Raw genomic sequence first — 14,633 nt, 5'->3', positions numbered from 1 at the left:
ATCTGCTGATCTGCTGAGGAGGAGCTAGACCAGGACCAGGACCTGGACCTGGACCAGGACCTGGACCTGGAACAGGACCTGGACCTGGACCTGGACCTGGAACAGGACCAGGACCTGGAACAGGACCAGGACCTGGACCTGGAACAGGACCAGGACCTGGAACAGGACCTGGACCTGGAACAGGACCAGGACCTGGAACAGGACCAGGACCTGGACCTGGACCTGGACCTGGAACAGGACCAGGACCTGGAACAGGACCAGGACCTGGACCTGGAACAGGACCAGGACCAGGACCAGGACCTGGACCTGGACCTGGAACAGGAGCAGGACCTGGAACAGGATCTGGAACCAGGACCTGGAGCAGGACCTGGACCGGGACCTGGAGCAGGACCTGGAGCAGCGTTTCCAGAAAGTCTAATTTTCTCTGGTTTCCATGGCGACGGCGTCCTCATTAATGGTCTTTGGTGGCTCTGAGCACAGTTGTCATGGAAACGGACCGAAACACAACGGGACTTTTGTGTTTTCTTTGGGTTGTCGTGTCAACAGGCCTCCCATGAGTTCAGACAATAACTCCCATCATGCACCAGGGGTCAGAGGGTAGGTTTCCCAGGCTGAGCTGAGACCTTCTCCTGGTTCTCCTGGTTCTCAGAGGATCCTGGACCCGGACGTGGACCATCAGAGCGTCGAGGCCCACATGTCCATCCAGGAGAGGAAGAAGCTGATCGTCGCCCGGGAGGAGGCCTGGAAGGTCAAAGGTCACGGAGCGGCCAACGACTCCACCCAGTTCACCGTGGCCGCACGCATGGTGAAGAAAGGTCAGAGGTCAACCCCGAACACAGCGATGAGCCCGGGCCCTGTTCGGGGGTCACGGCGGCGGTCTCTGTGTCTGCAGGTCTGGCTGCTCCCGCCGCTCTTCAGGCTCCGGTCCAGCTGAAGGCGAAGTCCGGCCTCCACCCTGCCGTCTGCAGGCCGCAGGAAGGTCGGTTCAACTCCCAACAGTCAGACCGGCTGTTCCTCACTCTTCCCGCTCGTCTCGAACTTTAACTTTCTGTTTGCTTTGATTTGCCTTCACCGTCATCCAAACCAGTGACCCTTGACCCTTGACCCTCCTTGGATCATGAAGGCGTCACATCTGACCCTGAAGCCATGTTTCTTCTTATTTCTGACCTTTCCCCTCTCGCTCACGTCTCGTTCTCTGTCGGCATTCTGCACAAACAGTCAGGCTCCGTTTCCACGGCAACATTTCAGAGTGTCAAACCATGTCTGTTTCCATGGGAACAGCCTGAAGGTGTAGTTAGCGTTAGCTCAACAAGATGAAAACACTGAATGATTCAACCGTGTGTGTGTGTGTGTGTGTGTGTGTGTGTGTGTGTGTGTGTGTGTGTGTGTGTGTGTGTGTGTGTGTGTGTGGTGTGTGTGTGTGTGTGTGTGTGTGTGTGTGTGTGTGGTGTGTGTGTGTGTGTGTGTGTGTGTGTGTAGAGATCAAGGCTGTGCCGGACCTGAACCTGGAGTCAGATGGAAAACTGGATAAACTGGAGTCATTCCTGGGAAAACTCAACAGTAAAGGTTTGACCTGCTTCACTGTCAACAGTCTGCCTCCAGGGAACACCTTGACTCAGTCTGACCTCCAGGGAACACCTTGACTCAGTCTGACCTCCAGGGAACGCCTTGACTCAGTCTGCCTCCAGGGAACACCTTGACTCAGTCTGACCTCCAGGGAACACCTTGACTCAGTCTGACCTCCAGGGAACGCCTTGACTCAGTCTGCCTCCAGGGAACACCTTGACTCAGTCTGACCTCCAGGGAACGCCTTGACTCAGTCTGCCTCCAGGGAACACCTTGACTCAGTCTGACCTCCAGGGAACGCCTTGACTCAGTCTGCCTCCAGGGAACGCCTTGACTCAGTCTGCCTCCAGGGAACACCTTGACTCAGTCTGACCTCCAGGGAACGCCTTGACTCAGTCTGCCTCCAGGGAACGCCTTGTCAGGCTGTTGGAGGTGGTGTAGCGTGGGCGTAGCGGCTGTGTGGAGCTTGTGGGCTGTAAATGAGCCTTTATGGCATTTAACAAGTACTGGATGTCAGAGAGTAGCTCAAGTTACTTCATCCTTTTAGCAGTGTATCGTTGTTGTCTTGGTGTTGTACTGGTGTGGTATCACTGTGGTATCGCTGTTGTATCTTATCGATGTGGTATCGTTGTATCACTGTGGTATCGCTGTTGTATCGGTGTGGTATCGTTGTATCACTGTGGTATCGCTGTTGTATCGTATCGCTGTGGTATCAGTGTATCAGTGTGGTATCGGTGTGGTATCGGTGTATCACTGTGGTATCGGTGTGGTATCGGTGTATCACTGTGGTATCGGTGTGGTATCGGTGTATCACTGTGGTATCACTGTGGTATCGGTGTATCACTGTGGTATCACTGTGGTATCGGTGTATCACTGTGGTATCGGTGTATCACTGTGGTATCAGTGTGGTATCGGTGTGGTATCGGTGTATCACTGTGGTATCACTGTGGTATCGGTGTATCACTGTGGTATCACTGTGGTATCGGTGTATCACTGTGGTATCACTGTGGTATCGGTGTATCACTGTGGTATCACTGTGGTATCGGTGTATCACTGTGGTATCGGTGTGGTATCGGTGTGGTATCGGTGTATCACTGTGGTATCAGTGTGGTATCGGTGTGGTATCGGTGTATCACTGTGGTATCACTGTGGTATCGGTGTATCACTGTGGTATCACTGTGGTATCGGTGTATCACTGTGGTATCAGTGTGGTATCGGTGTGGTATCGGTGTATCACTGTGGTATCACTGTGGTATCGGTGTGGTATCGGTGTATCACTGTGGTATCGGTGTATCACTGTGGTATCAGTGTGGTATCGGTGTGGTATCGGTGTATCACTGTGGTATCACTGTGGTATCACTGTGGTATCGGTGTGGTATCGGTGTATCACTGTGGTATCAGTGTGGTATCGGTGTGGTATCGGTGTATCACTGTGGTATCACTGTGGTATCGGTGTGGTATCGGTGTATCACTGTGGTATCGGTGTATCACTGTGGTATCAGTGTGGTATCGGTGTGGTATCGGTGTATCACTGTGGTATCACTGTGGTATCGGTGTGGTATCGGTGTATCGCTGTGGTATCGGTGTATCACTGTGGTATCAGTGTGGTATCGGTGTGGTATCGGTGTATCACTGTGGTGTCGGTGTGGTATCAGTGTGGTATCAGTGTATCACTGTGGTATCGGTGTGGTATCGGTGTGGTATCGGTGTATCACTGTGGTATCGGTGTGGTATCGGTGTATCACTGTGGTATCGGTGTGGTATCGGTGTATCACTGTGGTATCGGTGTGTCCCTCCTTGTGTTCTGCTCAGAGTGTGTGTGATGTTTTCAGTGTGTTCGCTGCCGGACGCCACCGTCACCGTGACGGAGGAGAAGGTGAAGGAGGTGATGATCCTCGAAGACGAAACCTTCTCCAAGTTCTACCGCCACGTGGAGGACCCGCCCTCCGTCACCGGCGCCGTGGAGATCCCCGACGACTTCGACGCCATCTTCGGCCCCCAGGCGCCAAAGTAAGTCCCGCCCACCGCCCCCGGGGGAAGTTCCTCTGGAAGCGAGTCACGGGGCCGACCGGACGTGTCCGACTCCCCCCAGGCTGACCTCCGACGTGGTGCGGCACCGACGGGCGGTGCGCCCAGCGAGGAACGTCCCGGCGTCCAGGAACCCGCTGAGGATGCTGGCCGCCCGGAACGACATCCGGCACGAGTACACCGAGCAGCGGCTGAACGTGGGACTGCTGGAGAGCCGGCGCATGAAGAGCCACAAGGGTGTGTGTGTGTGTGTGTGTGTGTGTGTGTGTGTGTGTGTGTTAGGTCTTTTCTTCTCAGTCTGAAAACTGTATTTCACTAAGATGTATTCACTATGTGTCTACATGACGTTTTATTTTGAAAGAAAATCCAGAAATGAGTGTTCATTTTCATCTTGTGTTCATATGTTCATTTGTGAATGAATGAATGAATGAATGAATGAATGTTCATTTCATTTCATCCCCCGCAGTGAATAAGAACTCTTGTTTCTCCGATGCGGCCTTGGCCGGTCTGGCCAGCAAGGAGAACTTCAGCAGTGTCAACCTGCGCAGCGTCAACGTCTCGGAGCAGGTGTCCAACAACAGCGCCGTGCCGTACAAGAAGCTCATGCTGCTGCAGGTCAAAGGTCAGCGGGCTTTACGTGTTTGTGTTTGACTCAATTTAAAGAAAAGAACACTTGTTGGATATTTGTTTGTTTCTGACTCGTGATGTTTCTGTTGATTGGTACGTTTCGTTTTTCCAAAACGCCTCAGTTATGTTGATGTTTTGTGATTTCAGACTTTGGGTTTGTTTGGTGTTTGTGAGGTTTTGGATTGATTTTAACTTCATCTGTCTCCACCTGTCGCTGTCTGTATCCACCTATCATCGTCTCTCTCCACCCGCCCCCACCCGTCTCCGCCCCCCGGTGTGTGGATCCAGGCCGGCGACACGTCCAGACCCGGCTGGTGGAGCCCAGAGCCTCGTCGCTGAACAGCGGCGACTGCTTCCTGCTGCTGACGCCGCAGCACTGCTTCCTGTGGAGCGGCGAGTTCGCAAATGTCATCGAGAAGAGCAAGGTGAGCTGAAACCTGACTCTGTTCACTTCCTGTTCTTCCTCTGCCACTTCCTGTTGTTCCTCTGCCACTTCCTGTTCTTCCTCAGCCACTTCCTGTTATTCGTCTGCCACTTAATGTTCTACTTCTGCCACTTCCTGTTCTACCTCTGCCACTTCCTGTTCTTCCTCTGCCACTTCCTGTTATTCCTCTGCCACTTCCTGTTCTACCTCTGCCACTTCCTGTTCTTCCTCTGCCACTTCCTGTTATTCCTCTGCCACTTCCTGTTCTACCTCTGCCACTTCCTGTTATTCCTCTGCCACTTCCTGTTATTCCTCTGCCACTTCCTGTTCTACCTCTTCCACTTCCTGTTATTCCTCTGCCACTTCCTGTTCTTCCTCAGCCACTTCCTGTTATTCGTCTGCCACTTAATGTTCTACTTCTGCCACTTCCTGTTCTACCTCTGCCACTTCCTGTTCTTCCTCTACCACGTCCTGTTTTTCCTCTGCCACTTCCTGTTCTACCTCTTCCACTTCCTGTTCTACCTCTTCCACTTCCTGTTATTCCTCTGCCACTTCCTGTTATTCCTCTGCCACTTCCTGTTATTCCTCTGCCACTTCCTGCCTTCTCTGCTCTTCCAGGCATCAGAGTTGGCGAATTTCATCCAGAGCAAGCGGGATCTGGGTTGTCGGGCCGACTCCGTGCAGGTGCTGGAGGAGAACCTGGACACTCAGGGCCCCGTGGCCCAAGAGTTCTGGCAGGTCCTGGGGGGCCAGTCCAGCTACCAGGGTGAGGATCAGCGTCAGGACCAGGTGAGGGGACTCCTCCGGACTCACCTGTGGGCTCGGTCTCCAGCCGCAGGCAGCCCGGAGGAGGACGAGCTGTACGAAGGCGCCATCGTGGAGACCAACTGCGTCTACCGGCTGACGGAGGACAAGCTGGTCCCGGACGACGACTTCTGGGCCAAGATGCCGCGCTGCTCCCTGCTGCGCCCCACGGAGGTGACCCGCCGCCGGGCGCCGTGCCGGGAGGCGCCGGGAGCACGGCGTGACGGCGCTGACGTTGTCCCGGCAGGTCCTGGTGTTCGACTTCGGCAGCGAGATGTACGTCTGGCACGGGAAGGAGGTGACGCTGGCGCAGAGGAAGGTGGCCTTCCAGCTCGCCAAGCACCTCTGGAACGGCACCTTCGACTACACCAACTGCGACATCAACCCGCTGGACCCCGGGGAGTGCAACCCCGTCATCCCCAAGTAGGACCGCAGAGCGACTGTAACGGGGGCGATGTGGGCGGGTCTCCGCCGGTCTGACTGTTCTGGTTTCCTCCGGTCCTCCAGGAAAGGTCAAGGCCGGCCGGACTGGGCCGTGTTCGGCAGACTGACTCAGCACAACGAGACCACGCTGTTCAAGGAGAAGTTCCAGGACTGGACGGACTCCAGGAGGACCCCCAGCCCCACCAGGGCCGCCGGCGCCACCCCGGCGGACCACAAGGTAGCGGAGCGTCGGGTCCTCACGTTGTCCCCCGCGGGGTCAGAGTTCACCGGTGTCTCCGGCGGGGTCAGAGGTCACTGGTGTCTCCGTCTGGGTGCCAGGAGCAGCCGCAGACGTGCAACGCCGCCCTGATGCTGGCGCCGCGCCAGGCGCCGGTCTGCACCGTCCTGGATGGGCTCAGCGTGGGGCGGGGCTACGGCCGGGTGGAGGCCGACGACTGGCGCAGCTACCAGGTGGACACGCTGGCGGTGGAGGTCTGGCACATCCTGGAGTTCGACTACAGCCGCCTGCCGCGCCAGAGCATCGGCCAGTTCCACGAGGGCGACGCCTACGTGGTGAAGTGGAAGTACATGGTCAGCACGGCAGGTGGGTTCCGGGTTCGGGGTCCGGGGGTCGGTGGGATCTTCTTGCGATTGGCTGATTGTTCTGCTGTCCTCAGTGGGGAGGAGGCAGAACCCCGAGACCCGGACCGCCGGACCCGGCAAGGAGAAGTGCTGCTACTTCTTCTGGCAGGGCCGCAACTCCACCGTCAGCGAGAAGGGCACGTCGGCGCTCATGACGGTGGAGCTGGACGAGGAGCGCGGGGCGCAGGTACGCTCGCCGGCGTTCCGTCCTGGACGGGCGGAAGCCGCCAAATCAAACCTCTGGACCAGGAGGGTCTGAGTCGCAGCTAAAACTGGCAGAAACATTCATGAGGGCCTCCATTTTGAATGACATCATCAGTCTCCCATGATTCTCGGTTCACCTTGGTTATTGTTTCGGGGCGTCAGGATGCTGATTCATGACGGTGGTCCTGCAGGTCCAGGTCCTGCAGGGGAAGGAGCCGCCGTGCTTCCTGCAGTGCTTCGGAGGAGGGATGGTCGTCCACTCCGGGAGGAGAGAGGAAGAGGAGGAGAACGCTCAGAGTGAGAACCCTCCGGTTCCACCGGGAACCCGCTCACGGTCCACTGTAGCCGTTCAGTCAGGTTCTGAACTGTTTCCAGTGTTTCCATGACAACGCTTGAGGTGAAAAGGTTCATGTTTGCACTCGTTCTGACGGTGCTGGTTTCCACGGCAACGGCAGAAACAGTGAAGACGGTGTAGTTCTCATGTTGGTCATTACTAATGGGACAAGAAGGACCAGGACCAGGAGAATCTGGACTGGAATCCGGATCAGGACCAGCCTGTCAGCCGTCCCTCAGTGTTTCTGCTGTTGCCATGGAAACCTGAAACTTTTCTGAGACGAAGGTGCCAATCGATGTTTCCACCAGGAACTAGCGCTGTCAGCTCTAATCGCATTCGTCACCATTAACTGTGATTAATTTGTCGACGGCTATCAACGATTAATTTTTTCAAAATTGCAATTAATCTTTATTAATCATTATTTCTCAACGTGGAATGAAGAATCTCGTCCTCATAATCCAGCCGAACTGCGCAGAGAGGAGAAAACACTGAAATCTCAGTGACGGGAGAGCGAGCTTCATCGTCTCTCTCTTCTCTCAGCTGATTAATGCGATTAATTGCAACTTTTCTTGAGTTCTGCGTTCTCGCCGAGCGCCAGCCTCCGCTGGTCAAACTGAAGTTAATGGTGAAGTACAGAAAAGCTGTAATTCTGGGGAAATTCCATCAGGGGGCACTGATGTTGGTTTCAAAAAGACCCGGGTCTCAGTGGAACCAGTCAAAGTGCTGAATTTCCCTGTAATGAAGCTCCTGGTTTCAGGACCGGCTCTGGTCTCCGAGTCGTCTTCACCACACTTTACCATCAAGCATCAATCAGCCAATCGCAGCTCCTCCTCTGTCCACATGACGCGGTCATGTGACCGGCTGGACCAATCACATTACACCTGGTTTACAGAGTTCAGTGTGGAGACAACCTGCTGGAAGCTTCAGGACGCTGTGGGGGACGCCACGTTAGCTCCGCCCACCTTTATGTGCTATCATGGTTCCCCCAGGTGACTGGCGGCTGTACTGTGTGCGCGGCGAGCTGCAGAGGGAGGGCCACCTGCTGGAGGTGGCCTGTCACTGCAGCAGCCTGCGCTCCCGGGCCTCCATGCTGCTGCTGAGCGTCAGCCAGGCGCTCATCCACCTGTGGCACGGCTGCAAGTCCCAGACGCACGCGCAGGAAGTGGCGCGCACGGCGGCCAATCACATCAAAGAGCAGTGAGTCCCGCCTCCTCGGACGGACCAGTCGGCGCCGGCGTTCCGCCGCCGCTGACGGCGTGTGTGTTGTGTGCCGCAGCTGTCCTCTGGAGGCCGGCCTCCACAGCAGCAGCAAGGTCACCATCCGGGAGTGCAGCGAGGGCACCGAGCCCAGTGCATTCTGGGAAGCTCTCGGGAGGAGGGACAGGAAGGCGTACGACTGCATGCTGCAAGGTACCACGTGCACAACTCCCGGAGCTCCGTGCACGGCGCTTTACTGGCTGTCTAGACAAGTAAAACCAACCTATTAGTCCGACCTGAGAACATTTAGCATGTAGCATGTAGCATCCCTGCTGTGTGAGCCTGAAACTCTTTAGCATGTAGCATGTAGCATCACTAGTGTGTGAATGTGAAACTCGATAGCATGTAGCATGTAGCATCACTAGTGTGTGAGCCTGAAACTCTTTAGCATGTAGCATGTAGCATCACTAGGGATGGGTACCGAATTTCGGTAATTTTTTGGTACCGACCGAATTCCCGCTTAAGTACCGAGTATCGATTCACAAGAAATCCGTCGGTACCACATTTCGGTACCTGAACGCACCTTTTTTTTTTTTTTTTTTTTTTTGACCCTGAACGCACCTTGACATTATGCATCGGCAAGGTGACGCGGTTACGTGGGTCCAAAATCTTCGGAGTATTTTGACTCGCAGACCGGGATCAAATATATAATATACCGGGAGAGCGGACATGCACACGGGCTGTGAGAGCGGGCGGCGGGGGGGGGGGCCGCTTGTGGCTGCCGGCCGGAATAGACCCCACCGGCCTGGAACACACCGGCCGTTCGGGAAACCTCCCGATGGCCACCCCGCCCCTGTTCGGAGGTGTTCGCGGGAGGAACAAGCCGCTTCTGCGGCTTCTGCTTCTGCGATGGTCGCTCCCGCTGCATGTCACTTCCTAAACAATGCTCTGCGCATGCGCGGCTCGAAACAAGAGCGCGCATCGAGGCGGCGACTCGACATGATATGTCATCACGCAAAAGCGGTCCCACGTGGCTTTTGATTGGCATTATGACTGCCCAATCACGAGTTGGAACCATACAATTCTGATCCTCCAGTAAACCTTTGAGTGTTTGTTTACTGTAGAGGGGACTGGTGCTGCTAATGTGAAACATTTTATACAGTTATTTATTTTGAGTCTATTTTTATTATGTTATTTATTATTGTTATTTATTTAAATTTTTTACTTTATCCCCACACACATTTTTCTCAGCATAAATGTTGAAAATTCCAAAGTTTTGACTATTTTTTTAAATATACAAAATAACTTTAATTACCAAATGCATATCCCCCCCCGCCCCCCCCAAAAAAAAAAAAAGTATCGAAAACAGGTACCGAAAAATACCGGTATCGATTTGCAGGTACCGAGTATCGGTATCGTATCGATTCAGATGTGAAAGGTACCCATCCCTAAGCATCACTAGTGTGTGAGCCTGAAACTCTTTTAGCATGTAGCATGTAGCATCACTTGATGCTTCTGGACCCTCGGTGTGTTTAAACAGAAACATCCAGGTGTCAGAGTGGGTGAGGACGTCAGGGTGAGGACATCAGGGTGAGGACGTCAGGGTGAGGACGTCAGGGTGAGGACGTCAGGGTGAGGACGTCAGGGTGAGGACGTCAGGGTGAGGACAGGGTTCACCTGGGGGTCGTCCTCCTGAAGGTCAAACCGCCCGTGTCCTCTGGTGTGTCCTCCAGATCCGGGCCGGTTTAACTTCACGCCCCGCCTGTTCCAGCTGAGCAGCGCCTCGGGGGCGTTCGCCGCCGCGGAGCTCCTCTACCCGGCCCGAGACCCCCAGCGGGTCAACGCCATGCCCTTCCTGCAGGAGGACCTGTACGGCGCCACCCAGCCAGGTCAGACCAGGACCCGAGTCCAGGACGAAGCTTAAGGAGGCTGAAACCCCCAGGGCGTCAGAGGTCAGAGGTCAGACCTGTTCCCTGGAGCTCAGGAGCAGGTCCGGTCTGCTGTCGTTGCACCGCTTTGTTAAAGAACAGGAACAAAGACCCGGGTTCTGTCAGGGTGCTTTATGGGTACCAGAACTCAAGCAGCATGGGTCTGATACTGACCTGAGGACCAGAACCCATACTGGGACCAGTCTGATACCCGATATGGGACTGATGAGTGTCTCCCTCTGAGCACCGGGTGTTGGACAGATGCCCGGTTATCTGATACACAATACTGGTATCAGACCGAGACCCGATACCGTATCCATCCAGGACTGGTATCTAATACCTGGTACTGGTGTCGGGTATCGGTCTGACGCACCAATATCGGTAGCAGTATCAGTCCACCACCCGATACTGCTGTCTGGACCGACGCACTGGCACTGATACTGGTACTGGTATCGGGGACGCGGCGCTGGTCCCTGCGCCGGTGCGTCCCTCGGTTCTGACTGCTGGTCTCAGGCTGACGTTCTCTGTGGTTCCCGGTCTCTTGTGGTCCCGGCAGGCCTGTTCCTGGTGGACAACCACCACGAGGTGTACCTGTGGCAGGGCTGGTGGCCCGGGGACGGCCGCAGCGCCGGCTCGGCCCGGATGCGCTGGGACTCGGACAGGAAGTGCGCCATGGAGACGGTGCTGCAGTACTGCAGAGGTAGTCCGGTTCTCCCGCCGTGGAACCCCCGGGACCGGCGGAGAACCGGCTGAGTTCTGTGTGTTCCCTCAGAGAAGAACGAGAAGAAGCCCCCCAGAGCGTACCTGGTCCACGCCGGCCTGGAGCCGCTCACCTTCACCAACATGTTCCCCTGCTGGGAGCACCGCGAGGACGTGGCCCGGATCACCGAGCGGGTGGGTGGAACCGGTCCGGCGCCGCGGGGCCCGGCGCCGCGAGGCTCCGGCGCCGCAGGGCCCGGCGCCGCGAGGCCCCGGCGCCACCGGGCCCAGCGCCGGTCCTCCTCCCGTCACCGCTGCTCCCGCTGTGTTGCAGGAGGCGGAGGTGTGTCAGCAGATCATCCTGGTCCAGGAGGTTCTGGCCCGGCTCTGCCAGGACTCCTTCCCCCCGGCGGCGCTGCTGGCCCGGCCGCTGCCCGACGGCGTGGACCCGCTCCGGCTGGAGCGCTACCTGACCGACCAGGACTTCCAGGTGAGACGCTCCGGCTCTCTGCGGTTCTCAACGTTCTGCTGGTAGAACCTCAGGAAGCACTGAAGCTACGTGAGAGGGACACTCTGTCCGTCCGTCTCTCTGTCCTTCTGTCTCTCTGTCTCTCTGTCCTTCTGTCTCTCTGTCTCTCTGTCCTTCTGTCTCTCTGTCCTTCTGTCTCTCTGTCCTTCTGTCTCTCTGTCCTTCTGTCTCTCTGTCTCTCTGTCCTTCTGTCTCTCTGTCCTTCTGGCTCGACCCTTTAAGTCTCTGACGGAACCGTCCACGGCCTCCTGAGACAGAGGAAACGTTCTGTCTTGTTCTGTCCCACGTCAGTCTCTGAGGTGTTAAACGTCACAACAACAAACTTCAGAACATGTGATGATCGTTGTTTTCTAGAGTGTCCTTTATCGAGGACGTTGGGACTTGGTGACAGATATGAACACATGAACATGAGTCATGTTGTCATCTGAGCTCGGACAGCGTTCAGGGTTGTATGTTTGAAACTCTGTGGCTTCAGAGACTGACTGAAGACGAACGTCTCCTCAGAGGACAGTGTGACGTGTCGGTGTTCCTTCCTGTGACGATCAACTTGTCTTTAGCTCCTCCCCCCCCCCGGTGAACTGCCCTGCCTCCAGGCAGCAGGGGCTGATGGGAAGGTGAGTCCTCCAGCCTGCAGCGTTGCCTTGTCGTTGCTGTTGTGTGGACGGAGTGTGTTCCACCCTCTGATGGCTGATCGGTGTGTGTTTAACCTGGTTGACTCAGTCCTGAGCGGCTGACCCCTGACCTCTGACCCCTGACCTCTGACCCTGTGCCGTCCTCCGTCCGTCCTGCAGAGCGTCCTGGACATGAGCAGGGAGGAGTTCTCCGTCCTGCCGGCCTGGAAGCAGGTGGAGGTGAAGAAAGCCAGAGGCCTGTTCTGAGCAGCGGGCGGCGCTGGAGGGGGGAGGGGGGAGGGGGAGGGGGAGGGGGAGGGGGAGGGGGGAGGGGGAGGGGGAGGGGGACGGCTGAAGGTGTGACGGGACGCCCCCCCCCCCCGGAAATGTTATTTATATGGAATGAACGGAGAAGGTGGAACTCTGAAGCCAGTGGAAGGAAGCGGAGGAATCCTGGATGTGTGTGTGAGGACAGAACAGGAAGTGTGTGAGGAGTGTGTTGGGTGCCTTGCTCTGCTCTGTGTACAGTTTCTATACAGATCCTCGTCTGATGTTTTGTCATAATAAAGAGAATTATTCTAGAAATAAACTGACAGTTTGATATCAGAGCCGCTCTCTGCTTCTTCTTCTGCTGCTGGAAACTCGTCTCCTTCCACCGGATACACCGGTCAGTACCGGACAGACCCGGTACCGGACAGACCCGGTACCGGACAGACCCGGTTCCTCCACTGCTGGTCGTGGTTCTAGGCGTTCTGCGCAGTGCGCGGCGCTTCTGCGTCCAGTGCGTTCCTGGCGTAGCCTGTCCTCAGCGCTTCGTTTCTTCGTTTTTCTTTATTTGCACTACGCCAAGCTATGGCGCACTGAGCGGTGAGTGAACCCCCAAACATTCGTCTCCGCCGTTCTGCAGCGACGCTCCGTCCTTCTACGCGCTGAACCAGGGTCAGTGCACGGGTACATGTACGCGCAGGGGGCAGGTCCAACGGCGAAGGGATTTGATTGGTTTAAAAAAAGGTGTCCCGGCAAGGCTATTGGTTGCTGTTTGTCCCGTTTTCCTCCTGCTGCAGATAGCGGATATTTTCCAAACTACTTTAAAAACACGCGATGAATTGCTTCCCATCGGGTCATAAACATCATTTTAACCAGTATTTAAAAAAATGGATCTCATTCAAATCGCCAACCCGAGCTTTAAGTCTCGTCTTAGGCACCTCGAGCTGGAGCTGGCCTTCAGACCTCAAGGCGCTCTGGGGCTGGTAAATCTGGATGAGGTCTGAGATGTCCCGAGGGGCCAGTCCGCTTAAGGCTTTAAACACAAACAATAAAATCTTAAAATCACAAATGTTCAATGATGTGTTCAATGTGCCCTGACATATTCATAGCAAGTATCTCTAACGGCGCTAAACTGCCACTTGAAAGTCACAGTGCCGGTCCGGCACCAGAATTTTTTGGGGAGAATTTGAAAGGAATGACGTAATGCGCGCTCCGACTGGTTAGGTTTCGTTTTGTCCGCCATTACTCCGCCAGACGCTCAGCAGCAACAGCTGAGCAGGATCTTCCAGGAAGTCAGAACAGACTGGCTTCTAGCACTGCAGCTCCACACAGACTCCACCAGGGAGAGACACTGACATCTTACCTGAGCGCTGCTAAACGAGCGAGGAAGGAGTTCCTCTCTTCCATACATGGACGCGAGCCACAGGGACGAGTGTTTCACTAAGCTGCATTACGCCCAAGGCCTGCAGGGGGCGCTGTTTCGCATAAAACGTGAAAACTCCTTAATGCACCTTTAAAGTTCAAGTGAATGAGGCTGGGACGGTAATAATACCCATGATTCCCCGAGTCAAACGCTGTACTGAGACTCGTCTCCGTCAGACGCTCCTGTTCAAAGGTCAAAGACAGAAGGAAAGCACAAAATAGATCCATTTTTTTTTAACTAAAAAAAATAAAATTTTAAAAAACGCAGACGGTTAAGATCGCGCAGCGTGCCGTCGCCGTTCAGCGCAGCGACTCATGCTAGGTTGGTCACCAGTTAACAGGGACACCAGTTAATCTGAAACACTGGTCCGGTCGAACTGTCCCCTCCTGAACCAGTCCAGAACACAAAGACCACCAGAGGGAACGAGGTTCTGTCCAGATGAATAAAGAGGAAAAGCACAAAGTGCCGAGTCGGGAGCTGAAGACGCCAACAGGTCACCCTCAGAGGACTCGGCGCCCGTCGAGGGGACCGTCCAGGCCGGGCGCAGGGGGACTGGCTGGCTGGTCCCCGGAGACCCGGAGACCCGGTCCCCGGAAACAGAGACCAGCTCTAGGGACACGGTAGTCACCTCAATGAGGGGGGGTGAGAGGGACCGGATAGATATAGTCCGGTTCACCTCCACACACCCTGGATTCTGGAACCCGACCCCCCCAGAGGACCTGGACTGTGGAACCAGCCCCCCCAGAAGACCTGGACTCTGGAACCAGCACCCCCAGAGGACCCGGACTCTGGAACCCAGCCCCCAAAGAGGAGCTGGACTCTGGAACCCGACCCCCCAGAGGAACTGGACTCTGGAACCCAGCCCCCAAAGAGGAGCTGGACTCTGGAACCCAGCCCCCCCCCCCAGGAGGACCTGGACTCTGGAAC

The 14,633-nt window shown here is 55.7% G+C and overlaps 1 protein-coding gene across 2 annotated transcripts in view; it reads left to right on the top strand.

Moving 5' to 3' along the window:
* LOC115385289 (supervillin-like) overlaps positions 1-12,298 on the top strand; it is a 60,681-nt gene extending 48,383 nt beyond the window's left edge. The window contains exons 23-44 of one of the 2 annotated variants that reach the window (XM_030087267.1): positions 650-815; positions 893-979; positions 1,480-1,566; positions 3,399-3,576; positions 3,659-3,831; positions 4,061-4,216; positions 4,510-4,646; positions 5,264-5,411; positions 5,478-5,623; positions 5,697-5,872; positions 5,957-6,110; positions 6,212-6,476; positions 6,550-6,701; positions 6,910-7,015; positions 8,042-8,249; positions 8,329-8,462; positions 9,983-10,138; positions 10,734-10,877; positions 10,950-11,071; positions 11,211-11,366; positions 11,999-12,019; positions 12,197-12,298. In XM_030087267.1, coding sequence (XP_029943127.1) covers positions 650-815; positions 893-979; positions 1,480-1,566; positions 3,399-3,576; positions 3,659-3,831; positions 4,061-4,216; positions 4,510-4,646; positions 5,264-5,411; positions 5,478-5,623; positions 5,697-5,872; positions 5,957-6,110; positions 6,212-6,476; positions 6,550-6,701; positions 6,910-7,015; positions 8,042-8,249; positions 8,329-8,462; positions 9,983-10,138; positions 10,734-10,877; positions 10,950-11,071; positions 11,211-11,366; positions 11,999-12,019; positions 12,197-12,283 — 3,159 coding nt within the window. In that variant the 3' untranslated portion in view covers positions 12,284-12,298. Of the gene's footprint in view, positions 1-649; positions 816-892; positions 980-1,479; positions 1,567-3,398; positions 3,577-3,658; positions 3,832-4,060; positions 4,217-4,509; positions 4,647-5,263; positions 5,412-5,477; positions 5,624-5,696; positions 5,873-5,956; positions 6,111-6,211; positions 6,477-6,549; positions 6,702-6,909; positions 7,016-8,041; positions 8,250-8,328; positions 8,463-9,982; positions 10,139-10,733; positions 10,878-10,949; positions 11,072-11,210; positions 11,367-11,962; positions 12,020-12,196 lie in introns of both variants that reach the window. The other variant, XM_030087266.1, reaches the window with a different exon arrangement.
* Positions 12,299-14,633: the final 2,335 nt, after the last annotated feature.

The sequence above is a fragment of the Salarias fasciatus genome, unplaced genomic scaffold, assembly GCF_902148845.1.
Source record: "Salarias fasciatus unplaced genomic scaffold, fSalaFa1.1, whole genome shotgun sequence".
Classification (NCBI taxonomy): domain Eukaryota; kingdom Metazoa; phylum Chordata; class Actinopteri; order Blenniiformes; family Blenniidae; genus Salarias; species Salarias fasciatus.
Note: the sequence above shows the minus strand (reverse complement) of the source record. Positions and strands in the feature narration are given on the sequence as shown.